Below are 18,120 nucleotides of genomic sequence, written 5' to 3' on the forward strand. Positions count from 1 at the left end.
TGTCAGTGATGGGGAGGAGCTGCTCTGGTCTTCTGGACCAAGAAAGCAGAGATCAACAGATTGATTGAACCAAAGACATTTATTCAGAGAAAAACAACAAACTTCTGTTTAAATCGCTTCATTAAACATTTGGGTAAATAATCTCAGTCATCATTCAGTCTTCTGCCGGACATCCAGCGAGGCCTCCAGAGCTCGGACCACACTTAGCGCTGAGTCCACACAGCCGTCGAAGTTGGAGTGGGTGAAGGCGTCGCCGCCGCAGACTAGCGGCGGCTGCTGATGGATGGTCATGTGACCCGGACAGTTTGGGACTGAGGTCTGCACCTGCACAAGGGACAGACGGATGAGTAAGAAGCCGTCTCACCAGGATGAGACGAGCTCACGAGGAAGAGCCAACTCACCTGGGAGTACCTCCACTTCTGGAACTTAATGCTGATTGGCTGAGGTAGTTCAGGGAGGAGCCTGTTGAGCTCCTGCAAGATGATTGGCTGGATGACATCCTTGTCATTCTCCAGGTGCTTCAGGCCAAACGGGACGCTGGTGTGGACGACGAGGGATGGACCCAGACCTGGAGTATCTGGGAGGACATACGGACGATAAGGCCTTCCTGTCTGTGTGGCTGACATGCTGGATGAAGCTGCACTTCACACATTTCACACTTTAAAGTAAAAAACCTTCTTTATAATAAAAACATGGTCTAAACCTTGACTAATCTGAGGCAGAAAGTTGTAAATGCAAGCTTTAATCAGAGACCAGATGGAGGATGGTCAACCTGACCTGTGTTGCGCTTCTTGTTGTCCACGGCGATGTAACGGATGCAGCTGCTGTCGGTGACGTACCGCGCTCCCCACGGAAAGCTGAAGACAACATCAGGAGAGAAGAAGAGTCCGATGGCGAAGCGGGAAGAGTACCTGACCGCCTCCAACTGCTCTCTCTGCTGGACGGACAGAACTGGAAACAGATACAGACAGGCTGTAACAACACTGGCATCATGGGAAATGTAGTCCCTAGATGCTTGGCCTGTGGTACTTTAAGTCCACCTCCCAAACATATCCATTCTGTCTTGTACTGAAGCTGATCTCTAAGCTCATCCTTTAACCTGTTTATCACCATGACTATGAGCGCCGCCATATTCTGAAACCGTATCTGCATCCTGAAGATCTACACTGCAGAGGAACACCGTCATCAGACCCTGAAGGTCTGGATCATAAACTTGATTGTCTCTCCATTTCTGTGCAGGTGTGACATGTAGACATTACTAATCAATCCTGATCAGACTTCTCTTTGCTCCATCTCTGTTGTAATCCTGACCCTACCAACACTTCTACTTTATCCCCAGATCACCGCCACTGGACCACAGGTTTACCAGATGCATTTCTTCAAATCACTGGATTTGGGTTAATTCTGAGCTGAATGACGGCTCATCTAGGTCCAGGACTGACCTGCTGCAGATTTCAGGGATGCATTCAGAATTCAAAGTAAACTATTTCTGCCCCTCTGATAAACCTTTTCGTAAATTCAGAGGTAAAAAAACACTAAAAGATGCTATTCTATTACGCATCAAACTGTAAAGATGTTTGAAAAATGGGTTTAAAGACCAGCAGCAGCAAAGTTTGGTCACAATCAGATCAGAAACTAACCCTACAATCTGTTACTTAAATCTGTTGGTGGAAAAGTAAAAACAGTCCCATGACTGAGAAAACTACAGGATCCAATGAAAACATTAAAGGGCAGCAGAGTAAAGGTCAAAGGTCAAAGGCTACAACTTCTCCATCAAAACAGTTAATTATTAATCATAATACATCCATAGAACGTCTAAAACAATGCAGAATAAAAGTAAAAATTTTAGGCAGAAAAAAACTGTATAAATGTTTTATAATTTTCACGGGTCAAAAGTCTATATAAACGTTTAGTTATAGTTAAGATGCAAACGTCAAGTGGAAAAGATTCTGCACCATGTGGAAGCTGCTGGTGAAGATTCTCAATCATCCAGGTCATAGTCATTCTAAAAAAAGTAAAAAAAAAACAATCCACTGGACTTGGTTCCAAGTTTGAAGACGTTTGGCTTCCCATCCAGGAAGCTTTTACTATTCAAAATGTCAGAAATATTGGTGAGTTTGAGGCTTTATAGAATAGACCTTGTCTCAGCTTAGAAAACGTGCAAATGGTTTGAGACGGGCGTGAAGGAAGCCATCTATGTCAAGAAAGAAAAACCAACCTAAAACAGAGGGGGTGGACTCAGATGTCTGCTCTCAAAAACCTACAATTCAGCGACTGAGTTGATTCCTTCCCTCCATCATCACAACCCCCCACCCCCCCACCCCCCATACAGCCATACAGGAGAAACAAAACACCTTGTCTGTTTAGCCAGGCCAACAATCCCCTTTAATGACTCCCTTTCAGAGACATAGACAGGTATCGGGTATTGTATGCTAACAAAAGAAGCCAAACAACCCCCATTCCAAAGGGGCGGACTCATTTGCTTCCTGGATGGGAAGCGAAACGTCTTCAAGATTAGAAACAAAGTCCAGTGGATTTTTTTGGGAATTTTTTGGGACCAAGAGAAATCGTATATTCAAGTAAGGCGAGGCGGAGCTCATTACTAGCTCCTAGTAGCTCTGTGTTGGCACTGGGTAATCGAGTAATGGCTTCTACTCAGTTACTTTTCTCACTTTCAAGCCAAAAACAAAACAAAAAAAGAAAGCAAAACGAGGATGAACAACGGTCACATCAACATAGAGGCTTTGATGGCATGTTAAGGCTGCAGCTTTTCTTCTGAACAGCTAATTGAAATGTTTGGTTGGGTTAACATTGCTAACCTGGATAACCGTATAGAATGAGAGCGGACCTGCAGGAGGGCGCCACTAACTGGCCGGGAGGATTAAACCTGTAGCTGTCCCTTTTAATGCTAACAGAAAGAAGAAAACGTTAATATCATTAAATCTATTTCATTTAATTCATTTAATTCTAACACGGCTTCATACCCTTTTTTTTTATAATCTGAAGCAGCTTTCTACTCATGAAGTTTGAACGACCGTTTTAAAAGACTGAGGTTTTTTGTCTCCCTTCCCGTGTTCCTGCTGGAAGCTTGCAGATAGAAAAGGCCTCCATGACATTAAGCAAACCTGTGAAAATCCCCCCATAACCAGTAAAGGAAACAAACCACTTCAGCATCACTTCTTCAATTCAAAGGTTGTTTATTTTTATACAACCGACGTTTTTATCTAATTGAAACATTACGATTTTTAAAAGGATGAAGGATTTATAACACATAATTTAGTAAATATTAATATTATAGTTCCTTATCCCACATTCCTTTAAAAAGAAATCCCACCGTTCAAAGGCTGTGCTCGCGATCATCCACTGCAGCTAATAATAACCGGGGTGTGTTTGTGTGTTTAAGAGGTTGGCATGTGGGAGGGGCGGGATGAGGAAATGGGCGCTGTACCTGACCAGCCAATCACAGGAGCTGAAGGTGACATCATCGGATGAAGGGGAAACACACATTATAGCTGTGCCACTTCAGCAGACTGAATGATGCAGGAGTGCACACACACACACACACACACACACAGAAGTGACATGCTGTGAGTGTAGAAGGGGTTTATCTGTGTGTGATCGTGCAGGTTTGTTAGAATTAGACCTACAGCTTTGATTCAACCCAAGTTTACTTTAAGGTCAAGGATGAACTGGTGAAGTTTAGAGTCAGTGTTAGACACAACTATGGAGTGAATTTTGCTCCATTATTGTTGCAACCAAGGAACACGTTTAATAAATGGAGAATGGTGGGCTTCACTTGCTCAGCATGGGCGTCAGTAACTACATCTTTATTGGTCAACAATGACTAAGCATTGAGCCTAAACCGAAGAGAACACAATATGAAAAGAATGCAGTCTGTAAATCTCAATCTGAAAAATAGAATAAAAAGTAACAAAAACTAAATAAATTATAATAATAGATATATTTTTTCCTTTTTCTAGAAAATAAAATCTTGAGAAAAAAAGCAAAGTTACTCTAAAAATTATTAAGAAGTCCTTTCTTTCTGTTATTTTTTCTAGTTTGCATTTTTTTTTATTCCTTTTACCAAATGTGTTCAACAATAATGAAACAAAATTCCCTCCGTATACATATGGAGTTATTTATATGAATTGAAGTTCTGATACTGCTTTAAAAGCCCAAATGTTTGCATGTGTGAGAGATTAGTTCCTGTTGAGTTTCCTTTTTCTTCTTCATGTGTTTGTGAGACTCTTACGGTCTCCCAGGTCTCCCTGCAGCTGCAGGATCTGAGGCACCGGCATGGTCAGAACAACAGCATCAAACTTCTCACTGCCTCCTTTCCTTTCCACCTCCCATGATGCTCCATGGCGGTACAGGCCAGTCACATGATACTCCAGAAACACATCGGCTCCTGTGGAAACAAATACAGTATCAGCTTGTTACTGGTAACACATGATGTCCAATGAAGTTCAGTTTTATCAGTTTAACCTTAACATGCTTTAGTTCTGCATTTGCAGTGAAAGCACTGATTTTAACCTGGTTCTAATCCAGACATCAGAACATTGAGCACCAGGATTCAGTTCATACAGGGGATCAAGAAAACACCAGCAGCACATACTGCCCTCTTGTGGTCAGAAGAAAGAAAAAGGCCTCAGTATAAAAGGAGAGACCAGCATACAAGGATCTAGTCCATAAACCTGAATTTGACTGAAGATTTTTTATATATTTATGTAAATTACTTTTTCGAAACACATTTAATCAATTAATTCTCCTAGGGTGATGCTTTTCAGCCTTTGTTTTCAGCCATTTTTTTCTAAAACCTAGTGAAGCATTTATGATTAGAAAGTAATGATGCATTAGCGAACATATGTAAAAACACACAAAACATGGCAATGTGTCAATGTGATAAATGAGATGCAGAACCAAAGAACCCAATCTCCTCCTCTGCAAAGGTCTAACAGACCACCACTTTCAAAGCTCTCAACTTTTCATTTCTATTTCAGAACGTTATCTTGTGCAGTTGAAACAAGTTTTTATTGTTTCACAGGTATTGTTCTTTTCATTAGAGCAAAATGTGATTGAATCATTCAAGGTTTAATGGAAATTTATATTATAACACATGACTTATTATGAAGGATATCAGTAGAATCGACATGTCAGAATTTCTGAAGATCAGTTATCGGCCATAAAACTGCAATTGGTGCTGAACTAAAACCGTGATCCTATCTTAATGCAACTGAAGCTAACAATGCAACACTTTCATTTTCTATTAATTATTCAAATAAAACTGTAAAGGTAAAGAAATAGATCCAAGAGCAAAATTAGATACAGTTTCTGTGATTATAAGAAATGTATTTAGTACTAGGTGTTCAGTACAGGGCCATAACAGGACCAGCTCTTCAGAGGCCTCCGTCTAGAATCGTCCATGTGTATGAAACATCTAAATTGAAGGGTTACCCTCCCCTTTTAGCAGAAGGGTTCTGTTGGATGGTTCAAAGTAGTAAATATCTTATATTTAACTAAAGTTTAATATAACAGATCAATTATCAGCTTAGATGTTTGCAGCTGATGAACCTATAACACTGAGCAGTTCTCTCTCTAAACCTTAATATAGAAAAATCCGGATGAACAATCTATTATGAGAAAAAACATTAAAAATTAAGAGTTAAGAAACCTACAAGATAACTTTGAACATATTATGAACCTGAATTATTGGAGCTCAAGGAGAGAAATTACCTTAAAAATACTTGTTGTGAAGAAAATCAACATTAAAGGATGATCTTATTCATTTGCTAAAGGAAGTTTAAGATGCAAATGTCAAGGTGTTTTCCAGTGAACCATTTGCAGAAGTTTTTTGCAGGGATTAGATTAACAGCAGACTTCTAAATGTCCTTTTTATCCATTCACTCAAGATACAAATAACAAGAGAATCTGCTATAAAATCTGTGAACTTCATCAACAACTTCAACATATTTGAGAAGAAACATCTTTACAAGAAAGATATGTCAAAACTAAAAAGTCCAACATGTCACCTTCTGTGGGTCACAGACTTGCAGTTTAATCTGTGAACAAATAACAACAAGGTAGTAAATATATAAATCCTGCATGACCAAAGGAGGCCACAGAGAAACCAGCCATAATAATGAAGTTTATAAACAAACAAAAAAAAAAGTCAAGGAAAATATTAAAGTTTCATTAAAAAAAAAAAAAAAAAGTGGAGGTTCTGGTCATCAAAGACATAAAGGAGCAGGAAAAGCCCCAAAGTTGAACCAACATGTTTTTGGACTCGATCAGCATCTACTTTCAAAGTAGCTGGAGGTTCTCCATCTGATCTGATCATCTTTAGAAGCTTCATTTTCACAGAATCTAAAAGACATTATAAGACAATACATGTAACTGTGTAGATGAGCTGCTAAAAACTAAAAGAGCAATAGAAAAGAAATCTTTCTTCTCTGAAATCATCAGCAAACAGTTTAATGCTCATTTGCCTTGCAGCTTTTCCACTCTATCAGGGTCTGTAATGAATTAACTGATGTCTTTACCCAGAAAATCAAATGATCAGAGGGGAAAGTAAGACGTCTCCAGTTAGAAACTAATTTGGACAAAATGTCCCAAATCTACCAAACAACCTCCAAAAGCTTTGAGTAAGGTTTTACATCAGCCAGACTCCTTTCGGTTTTTATCAATTTTAATCCAAATGAGCATCTTTTAAAAGAAATTAGATGAGCAATATATAAGAAATGTATTTTAAAATGAATCAAAATCCTTCTGCTTTGTCAGCAGGGATCAAAGTTAAATTCCCTATAAAAAAATCGTTCCTCTGCAGCAACAGTGTCTTAGTCCAGCTTTCCTTCTTTTAAACCAAGAGGTGCTGTTTGATGTGACGTGAAGCCAGTGTTTACTTCCTGGTTCCTCAGCCAATCATCTGAGACTTTGCAGAGTTGCCAAACAGAGCACAGCACTGGGAAAAAAGAGCAAACATGGAGAGAGGGATCTGGCTGAAGACCTGCACTGTCCAGATCCAGAGCTGCACTGTTGGGACCCAGACCTGCACTGTCGGGACCCAGACCTGCACTGTCAGGACCCAGACCTGCACAGTCGGGACCCAGACCTGCACCGTCGGGACCCAGACCTGCACTGTCGGGACCCAGACCTGTACTGTCAGGACCCAGACCTGTACTGTCAAGACATAGGCCTGCACAGTCAGGACCCAGACCTGTACTGTCAGGACCCTGACTGCACTGTCAGGACATAGGCCTGCACAGTCAGGACCCAGGCCTGCACAGTCAGGACCCAGGCCTGCACAGTCAGGACCCTGACTGCACTGTCAGGACATAGGCCTGCACAGTCAGGACCCAGGCCTGCACAGTCAGGACCCAGGCCTGCACAGTCAGGACCCTGACTGCACTGTCAGGACCCTGACTGCACTGTCAGGACATAGGCCTGCACAGTCAGGACCCAGGCCTGCACAGTCAGGACCCTGACTGCACTGTCAGGACCCTGACTGCACTGTCAGGACATAGGCCTGCACAGTCAGGACCCAGGCCTGCACAGTCAGGACCCTGACTGCACTGTCAGGACCCTGACTGCACTGTCAGGACATAGGCCTGCACAGTCAGGACCCAGGCCTGCACAGTCAGGACCCTGACTGCACTGTCAGGACCCTGACTGCACTGTCAGGACCCTGACTGCACTGTCAGGACCCTGACTGCACTGTCAGGACATAGGCCTGCACAGTCAGGACCCAGGCCTGCACAGTCAGGACCCTGACTGCACTGTCAGGACCCTGACTGCACTGTCAGGACCCTGACTGCACTGTCAGGACATAGGCCTGCACAGTCAGGACCCACTGCACTGTCAGGACATAGGCCTGCACAGTCAGGACCCAGGCCTGCACAGTCAGGACCCTGACTGCACTGTCAGGACCCTGACTGCACTGTCAGGACATAGGCCTGCACAGTCAGGACCCAGGCCTGCACAGTCAGGACCCTGACTGCACTGTCAGGACCCTGACTGCACTGTCAGGACATAGGCCTGCACAGTCAGGACCCAGGCCTGCACAGTCAGGACCCAGGCCTGCACAGTCAGGACCCTGACTGCACTGTCAGGACCCTGACTGCACTGTCAGGACATAGGCCTGCACAGTCAGGATCCAGGCCTGCACAGTCAGGACCCAGGCCTGCACAGTCAGGACCCAGGCCTGCACAGTCAGGACCCTGACTGCACTGTCAGGACCCTGACTGCACTGTCAGGACATAGGCCTGCACAGTCAGGATCCAGGCCTGCACAGTCAGGACCCAGGCCTGCACAGTCAGGACCCTGACTGCACTGTCAGGACCCTGACTGCACTGTCAGGACATAGGCCTGCACAGTCAGGATCCAGGCCTGCACAGTCAGGACCCAGGCCTGCACAGTCAGGACCCAGAGCTGCACTGTTGGGACCCTGGCTGCACTCTCAGGACCCTGGCTGCAGATCTGGACTGTGAGAACCATAAGTTTCTCAAAGACTTTCAAAAAGCAAAGTTGATTTGAAGCCTTTCTAAAATAAAAGCTAGCATTGAAAAACTCCCCGTGAAGCTAGCTTCCTTTCACAAATAATCAGAATCAGAATCAGAATCGGGTTTATTGCAATTGTTAGTGAAGAAGTTCACAACTAGGAATTTTTTGTGGTACAGTCGTGCAACATGAAACATATATGAAATAGTAAATAAAATTATAAAAATCTCTAAAAACACTAGGGTATAAGGCATGCAAAAAATATACTAATATATACACTTAAGATAAAAATATGGATAAATATAAAAAGTAAAATGTACAAGGTAGTGCAAATAGAGCAGTGTGCAATACAGCAGTGTGAATGGCGCAGTAAGTATTGTTATATTGGAAACCTATGTACACGCAAAATTCTAATCCCCACCAATCTCCTATCTGGAATAATAGATATGTGCTACATAGAAATAATTCTCTGTAATTGGATTGCTGGATGGATAAGGGCATTTTGTCTATAAGACAGTTTCTAAACGACAATGGAGGTTGGCTGTCCTATGAGGATTTTTGCTCACTGCATATTTGAATCTGCTCCTATGCTCAGTTTAACACTGTCATTAACTGTAATCCGGTGTTTTGTCAGATGAGCATACCCCATAAGACATCCCTTTAGTTTTGTGCAAAAAATATACTTTAAACTACCTTGGCGGGTGTGTATCCCTTTAGTCATGTACAAAAAAATTTACAATTTAAGGTCAGATCGCCATACGCTTAAAAAAAACCCCCACCAAAAAGTAAGTAAGTAATTAATTGTTTTTCTGTACATGACTAAAGGGATACTGGCCTGTTGAGGTAGTTTAAAGTTTATCTTTTGTACAAAACTAAAGGGATAAAGGGGTATTGACTATGGGTATGCTACTCTGACCGGGTATGCTATTCTGACAGAACACTGGCAGCAAACACGTGCTGCACGCTATTCCTGAAGGCTTCGAATACAACTTCCGGAACAAACTTCAGGTCCAGAGAGTGCAGGAGACCCAATTTTGCAGGTCTGCAATGGAGGGCCCTGACTGTGCAGTTCTGGGTCCTGACATTGAAGTTCTCGGTCCTGAAGTGTAGGACTGGATCCTGACTGTGCGGGTCTGGGTCCTGACAGTGCAGGTCTGGGTCCTGACAGTGCAGTTCTGCAGCCAGACTCTCTTGAGCATTGGAATCAACAGGAGAAACAAACCAGAGATGTTCTAAACACCTAGAAGTATCTTCCAAAACTATTTGTGTTTTATATTATTTACTGTATCGTGCTGTATTTACTGTGGCGGAAACGTCTTTTTGATGGATTCTCTTATCCATACTGATTATACTGCTGTTTCTAACTAATGTCTTAATATTGCAATTTAAAAAAAATGTATTCATATAATATATTAATTTATTTCCAAACTTATTTAATTCAGTGGAAAAAATCTATTTAGACAAAGTTTGATCAATGAAAGGCTGATAAAAAAAAATATATTACATTAAGACACAAGCTCACAACCATACTTTGCTCAGACGCCATCCAGGTTGCGAACAGAAGTGACATCCCAATCTTAATCCACAGGATTCAATGTTATGAGATATAATGTTGATCCACCCTTTGCAGCTAGAACAGCTTGAGCTCTTCCGGAGGAAATGTGCAAAACGTTTCGGCTTGTGTTTATAGGAACTTCGGTCCATCAGACAGAGAAGCTTGATTCATCCCAGAGGACAGACTCCAGCTACCCAATCAAAGAAGCCTTCTAAGACTGTTCAGGTGGGATTAGCTGACAGACAGGAAAAGGACAGCTGAGGTTATTACCTGACTCTGACAGAAAGTGTTTGACCAAGCTGCTCATGCCCTGCGGCGTTACGTAGTCCTTGTTTCCCTCTTTGTGCTGCAGACCTTCAATGTGACATGTGAGGGGCTGGAGCAGGCCAGCTGAGAGCAGCTCTGCGTAGAAACTGAACAAACACAGCATCAGAAATTCACAGGGAGGGAAAACTGTTTGGTGTCAGAGGAGGTCAGGTGAAGCGTACTTGGTGTGGGACTGAGCGTAGGCAGGAGTGGCTGTGATGTACTGCGCACCGAGGTCAGCGGAGTGAGACACGGCGTCTGGAGGTCGGCTGGTGGACATCCTGCCCCCTGACAGACACACAGGCAGAGGCGTAGAAAGAACATTTTTATAAGGGCGGCCAGGCGATAACCAATGTACACTGAGGGGTGGCTGAAAGTGGCCTCAGGGTCCATCTACACTGTTCCAACAGGAAAATTAATGAGCACCACATCCATATTCGCTAAATAAAGACTAACTATACTTTCCTGCAGCCTTTCCTAAAAAAACAGATGCATATATTTCAACATCCGTGCTTTCTAAATAAAAGATATAGTGGAAACAATTCTTTCAGGTTAGAGTTCTGGGGCACACATCTTTTCCATTACTTACCTAATTTTATCCATAATCATTATGCATAACATTGATATTTACAAGCATTAATATCTACATAAATCGATTATTTTATTCATTTTTACTAAAATATTTATTTATGTATGATTTCACTGAAGACTCATAGATGACTTGCAGAGACACATCATTTTCTCTTTACCCCATATAACATAAAATCTAGTTCTGAAAGAGCATGAATTCTGAACTTATGGTCTTTAATATTAGTTCATTGATGTGCATAATTAACAACTGTATTTTTGTTGTCAAGTATTTGTTAATGTATGAACAATTAAAATGTCTTAAATATTCAACTTGAGAGTATTACTGCTGCCAACATCTGTATTAGAGGGAAAAAATGGTAGGAGTGGCCACTGATTGGCTAAAGCCCGATGTACACTGTGAGATTATTTTGCCCTTTTCGGGCCAACTCTCCAGACGTGCGGAAATTTTCCGATCAGTCAACTTTCAGCCTGATCGTGCTTTGTGTAGTATACATGGAGTAACAAGGGCTGATTAGCCTCTCACGACCACCTCCCAATCATCAATCAAACATTTGATTTTCTGCCGACCGTCGTGGGCAAATCGCTCAGCGGGTAAACAAGGATCTCCTTTTTTCTTCCTCCTCTCAGATGTAAACACAGAAGCATGGCGGGGGTGCAATGAGTGAAATGGAGTTCTTTCTGTAAAACTGACAGACTGTAGCAGCCATGTTTGCTCAGCCATGTCTTTGTCCAAATACGTCGTCTCCTTTTCTTTTTAGGGCTTTCAGCACAAAATTGCACAAATTGCAGAGGCAGCGGGTTTCACTCTAGTGAGCTTCATATTCCTCTTCTAGTGTATTAAGGGGGGGATGGCCACCCCTGGCCCCCCATCTAGCTCCATCCCTGAGCTGATCTGAGGTTGAAGGTTTGGTTGCCTGTTCTGAGGAGAATCAGCCATTAAAAGTCCAAATTAAAGAGATTTTCACATGGAGCCTTTAAACACAGAAACTTTATTGAGTCTCTAATGGCTGCAGGTATTTAGTTTTGATGAAGATGCATTACAGACTACAGAAGCATGAAAGTCATTTATCCTGCTGGGTTCCACCATGGTGAGCAGTGAGGGGACTGACCTGTACCCCTCGCCTTGTCCCACAGCACCACCTGCACCCTGCCCTGCAGCGCCCTGCGCAGCAGACATGCGCACAAGCTGCCGGTCAGACCAGCTCCCACAATCAGAACCCGGGACATCTTCAACAATAGCACCTTAGCTTAGCTTCAAAACTGCTCTTTAAACGGGTTACAAAACAAAACAACCCTTATTCCGGTGTTTAATTACATCACATCCGGAAAAAACTCTGCCTTCCGACCAATCAGAGAGAGAGCTTGTTGGAATAGTGTGTTAATGTCCCGTTTCAATAAAGCTTTGAAAAAAAAAAAAGTCAGTCTAACTGAGTGACGTGATCCTCAGAGTTCAGACAGCAGCGGCAGCAGCAGCAGCAGGTAGGTTCACCTGATTTACCGTCCAACCTGAAATAGTTTACAAATGTTAATAAACAGGCTGTAGCAGGAAACTGCTGCAGACATATTAAAACAGGCAAGGGCTTAGCTTTGATTTCCACTTTAGTAGGGACACTATTGCTCCTAAGTTTCATTAATATCATTTTACCTATAAAAAATGATGCATGCTTTTTTATGCTTAACATGAGCATCAGGGTACATTTGGTTTAAAGAGAAAAGCAGCATTTCTTGCTACATTTATACTAATGTTATTAGCACTACACTCACTAGATGCTGTTTATCAATGTTTGAAGCGTCACCGGCTATGATGAATGATGAATTAGGACTTTTTTCCACTTTGAAAAGATTTAAACTTACCAGTGACTAAGACAGTAGGTAAATATGTGCCTATTTAACCAAATATAGTCTAAATATGTCTGTTATATGTGAATTTATCCTGTATTTTCTTTTGAAGATATAGAATTGTGCAGAGGTAAACGGGTGAAACAGTCTTATTTTTTAAATGCTCTCTCTGTATCATGAACCAACGCAAAATAACACATTCAAGGGACGGAAAATACATTTATTGTTTTTACATTTAGTGGCATCATCTACAAAAAAACAACACTAAGAATGAGACTAAATTTATCCAATATAAAATCACTTTTAACAATTATTAAAAGATAATATAACACCATCTTGTCTGTAATGTAATAATATCCAAAATAAACAGCTGGATTCAAGCATTTTTACTAAACACTAATGTTTGTAATAATTAACTTATGGACTGTGTGGAAATCTATGTAAAATAAAATCAGATGTTTAGGCGCTATCTCGTGTTGTTATACTCTATAAAAGAAATAACACCTGCTATTTATAGCTGAACGGCCTCAAAGGGTCGTAATAAAATGAAAACAGTAATTGCAATGAATTATTGTTAAAAGGGAAACCTTCATATTTTCTTTTTCAGTCGGCTGTGCCTAAGAATCAGCAATCAGCAGCTTTCACCTGTTTTAGTGTAGATGGAATAACGTTTTTTTTTTTTTTTCATTAAGACTAGTTTCGTTGCATAATATTATTTTAAGTAACTAGCGTGAATAAAATTCTTATTTAGTGCTCCAAGAACGCACACACGCATACGGACTAGAAAACAGCCAATCAGGACGAGGGAAGGCGGGACTTTAGCCCGAACAACCAATGAGAGTGGAGTTAAACAGCACAGTTACCTATTTAACGGACAGGACTCAGATGTAGCGGCAGCAGCAGCTACTGAGCTGCGGAGCTGCGATAAGAAAAGCGTTGGCTGTGATCACATACAGTGGCTGTGTGTGATCCACCACGCTGAATTTTAAATTATAAACATGTTATTAAAATCGAGTTAGTGGTAGAGACAAATAGGTTGGTCCAAAATTTGGTAGAGACATGTCCCTATGGACCCTATGCAAACCTACGGCCATGAAAACAGGCTTTAAATATGTAAAAACCGAACCGTGAACGTTTTAATGTCAATTAAAGCCGGTTTAATCAGATTAAAAAGCGGTTTAAAAACATGTTGATAAAATGGCTAAAACAGGCTGTAAATGCTGGGGGGTTAAAACAGTCGGTAAACATGTTGACAGTGGGATAAAACAGCCTGAAATCAGTCAGAAGGCTTTTCTGCCTTTGATCTGGTTTTACATTTTATTTGGGATTCACATTAGCTACAGATGATCAGGGCCGGCCGGAGGCATAAGCGAACTAAGTGGCTGCTTGGGCCCCCTGGTGATTAACCAAACTATGAAGCCTGCCTTTGAGCTTCTCACATACCTCTCACAAAATGAGCTGTATGGGTTTTACCCAGATGATTGGGTAGATTTCAGGATAGCTGCCTGTGACAGCTGCCTCAGCAGAGAGGAGCTTTTCCAAGGTCAAATTGATTAAAACATACTTTAGATCATCAAAGGCCCAGCAAAGACTAAGTGGACTCGCAGTCATTAGAATTAATAGCAAAGTTGAGCAACCAATACCATACAATGATGTCATCAGTGACTTTGCCTCCAGAAAAGCTAGGAAGGAACAATTTTGAGGTCATTGTTGAACGCTTGCTGTTGTTATGTTTGCTTTCGTTATTTAAGCATCTTTTTTATTTTTCTAGACAAACAATCTACAATAGACTTTGATTATGTAACAAACAGCAGGAGTAACCAGTTTAAGAAGCTTACAGTCAAAATTATCAATGCCAGGTGGTTTTAATTTTACAAAGTTTTATTCAGTTTTCTGTCTGTTTTATATCTACACTATGCAATTTAAATGGCCAGCTTTTATTATTCGTAATTTTATGCCCTGTTGTTAAATTAGATAAGATAACATTAAGCACTGAGTAACCTAACCATAAGATTTCCATCTTTCTTTGGAAGCCTGAGTGTAATTTGCTTTATTTCCTTTCCTTTTTATTTCCTTTCATTTCTTATTATAATTTTTACTAGCATTTATTCTTTCATTTTATTTATTCTATATTTCTTCTTTTAATTCTTATTTAGCTTTGTAACAAGATTTCAAAGTAAAATTTAACCGATTACCAGTCAAAATGAACCTTTCTTCGATACCTTTTTTAATATATTCTGAAGCCCAACAAATATTTTTAACACCTTAACAGAATTAATCTTGTTTAAACATGAGAGTTTCTAAATTAACTGCGGTCCAGTTTCAGAAATGACTAAAATATGCAAAAAGACAAAATATCTGAAATTTCATTGGATTTTTTCCTTATTAAATTGATGTTGATGTGTGCTTTTCTTAGTTCTTTCTTTTGCAGAGCAAAGCCCTGTCTGTTGACATACAATAGTTACTTTCTTATGATGTAGTGATGATGTGGCAAAAGTAGCCATGTCTGGAGAGTTTTGGAGAGCTGTTTCAGGAATTAATAATTCATTTATCATCTCTTAAAAATGCAACATCATCTCTGCTTCGTGCAGCTTCTACCTTTTGTATCTTGTCTTCTTTCTGTATCTCTGCTTCTGTCTCCTTGAAGCCCAGTGGGCCTCAGCAGATGGCCGCTCACACTGAGCCTGGTTCTGCTGGAGGTTTCTTCCTGTTAAAAGGCAGTTTTTCCTCTCTACTGTCACTACATCCATGCTTGGTGTGAGGGATTGCTTTCGAGTCAATTAGTTGATGCAATCAGCCTTTTTTTCTTAGATAGAAAACTTTGAACCAATCTTACAGAATGATCTGGTTGAATTCTCTCTGTAAAATGCCTTGAAATGACGTGTTTTGAATTGGTGCTATGGAAATAAACTGTATTGAATTTTAATTTTGGCATCAGCCCTTTTGTCTTACAGCCTCTATATGATTCTCATTAGTATATATTTTAGATCCTTTAAAACTTTAAACTCTGTAACACCAATTACTTTTTCTTGAAGCTGAGGAATTTCACAAAAATTGTACGGTGTGCTCTTTCCAGCTCAATGTCTCATGAAAACTAACTTCCCCTTAATGATTTGCTTGACCTTCTCCTCAGAATCTGTCCCAGCTTCTCCCACTGATTCCATGACTCCTTCAAAGACTAAATTCTCACTCTTTGATTGTCCTCCTAAATTATCTAATGTGTCTGTAGCAGCTAGGAGGCTGTCACACATCTGAACTCTAATCTGGGTGTTCAAAGTCTGAACAGAGTGAATCAGTGTCGTGGGAAAAAAAGTATTCAACTATTCACCCTAGTTCGATAAACGGAGATCGATGGATTTCACTCAGTCGGCACATTTATTCATATCTTTGAAAAGAGAGAACAGTCATCATACAGCCCTAATGCACAGCATTCTGCCACGTGTGATCTGGGCAGCGTTTGTTCCTCCTTACTTGCAACAATGGAAAGTAGTCAGAGTAAAAAAAAAATACACACACTTTGGTTTAACAGTAAAATGTTATGAATAAACCTTGAGAAAGAATCTGATTTGTTATGGGAAGAAGCTATGCCTGGTCTACAAACACCATCCTGCAGAGAGTGGTGTGGCATTGAGAGAGAAACAGACTGAGTGAAAACTTTTATAGAGAGTAAATAGGATAAATTAATATATAATAGAAGAGAGATAAAATTTTCTGACAACAACCAGTCAGACAGGAGCTTTGATAACAGATCCTCCCTGCAGCTACGGATCATGTCTATCATTTCAATTTACAAAGCTATCGTCATGATTTTGTTTATTCTCATTCTTCAGCAAAATAGCAACTTTGTCTGATCATTTTTTTATATATAACTTTATTAATACGAACTGGAACATACATTAACGAACAGCAACAAAAACTCTTAACATTACGTGTGTGTCCCCGAGCCTTCACCGTTTGCTGTGATGCTTTTTTTTAGAGTGACATGAAAATGCTGCTAAAAGCAGACAGATATTTGCTGTACTACTTTTTTAATGTTTACTTCAGGTACAGTGGTACCCAGCTGAGCTTGTCGCTGAAGCCTGATTTCTAAATAACCTCATGAATGAAGACCAGAGGTGGACATATTAGAAAGATGTATTAACTCCAGAAATTACAAAGATTTCACTTTTTTCTAATATAATTAGATTGTTTTTGTTGAATTCCCTACAATCACTGCAATAGTAGAGATAGAACGATACGTCAGCCAGCCGATATTTCTGACCAATATTAGTGTTTTTTCCATGTATCGGCCGATTGGTGCAATGTGTGGGCCCATTAATTAGTGCTTTCAGTAGTCATGGCCTGAGATCATGTGAAGGACATGCATCCATTTCATTTGCTTTTCATTGTTAATGCTTTGTTTGATTTGTTAATAAGCGTTTTTATTTTTAATTAACACTTGAGTAACATTTTTTACCAGTGTATAAATTTTATTCTTTAAATAGAAAAGTGTTGGCTATAAGAAATGTCCCTAAAATATCGGCAGCGCATGTCAGGGATTGTTTTTGACGGATTTCAAAATAATCTGCATCAGCCTTTAAAAACCTGTATCATTCAATCTCTACACAGTAGCATTCCAAAGCTTTTAATGCAGTTGAATATTTTCCCCTCATTCAAATATTTTCCTTTTTTACATCACGTTTAAATGTTGCTGAGGAACAGAGCTGCTCTGACTGATGTTGACATCTCCCTCTTTGGCAGGTCGGTCATGCTGTTTGGATGCGTTTCATCATTTAGGCACCTTTGTTCTGTTATAAAGCAAAGTTTCTGTAGAAGGTGTAGCTGCTAAAACACGACAAGTGTGGTGCAACATATTTCTGTAAGTTCATGATTCCTACTAGATTATTATTTACTTAGGATCTGGTCCATCCTGCTTCATCAGGCTGATTGAATCTGGATTACAGAAAAAGAAAAAACTTAAACGTTTTTCCACATTTAAAAAGCAGAAAAGAGCTCGGACAGCATAGACCTCTCTCAAACAGCAACATTTTGCCCCAGATTGTGACTTACACCAACGGCTGCAACTAACCATTATTTTGCAAATCGATTAAACTGTTGATTATTCTTTAAAGCTACAGTGTGTAATAATTACAGGGATATACAGTCAGAAATGTAATATATTATACATAACTATGTTATTTATCATCATCTACGAGCTCAGCCTCTTAACCTTAATATTTGCGTTGCCTTAGAATTCGTTATTTATAATTACATAGGAGCGGGTCTCGCAGCCATGGAGGCAGACATCTTTGCGCTACGGCAGCGCAGAGCCAACAAACTAGCGATTGCGAGATCGC

General features: G+C 40.5%; 1 protein-coding gene across 1 annotated transcript; it reads right to left on the minus strand.

Annotated features, from left to right (window-relative positions):
* Nucleotides 1-60: 60 nt before the first annotated feature.
* On the minus strand, nucleotides 61-12,260 carry rnls (renalase, FAD-dependent amine oxidase). Its single transcript, XM_038299678.1, has 7 exons — nucleotides 12,055-12,260; nucleotides 10,537-10,642; nucleotides 10,319-10,461; nucleotides 4,253-4,408; nucleotides 778-951; nucleotides 402-577; nucleotides 61-324 (listed from the first exon to the last, which is right to left on the minus strand). The coding sequence occupies exons 1-7, from the start codon at nucleotides 12,170-12,172 to the stop codon at nucleotides 151-153; spliced, it is 1,047 nt and encodes a 348-aa protein (XP_038155606.1). The 5' UTR covers nucleotides 12,173-12,260; the 3' UTR covers nucleotides 61-150.
* Between the last annotated feature and the right edge of the window lie 5,860 nt (nucleotides 12,261-18,120).

The sequence above is a fragment of the Cyprinodon tularosa genome, unplaced genomic scaffold (genome assembly GCF_016077235.1).
Source record: "Cyprinodon tularosa strain WSP-4 unplaced genomic scaffold, ASM1607723v1 ctg433, whole genome shotgun sequence".
Lineage (NCBI taxonomy): Eukaryota > Metazoa > Chordata > Actinopteri > Cyprinodontiformes > Cyprinodontidae > Cyprinodon > Cyprinodon tularosa.

Bases quoted from the DNA above. Each gene is read 5' to 3' on its own strand.
- rnls (XM_038299678.1), bottom strand. From the start codon at position 12,172: ATGTCCCGGGTTCTGATTGTGGGAGCTGGTCTGACCGGCAGCTTGTGC. The intron at 10,462-10,536 runs GTACGCTTCACC...GTGTTTGTTCAG, and splicing joins TACGCTCAGTCCCACACCAA to TTTCTACGCAGAGCTGCTCT. The intron at 325-401 runs GTGAGTTGGCTC...TCCCTTGTGCAG, and splicing joins AGAAGTGGAGGTACTCCCAG to GTGCAGACCTCAGTCCCAAA.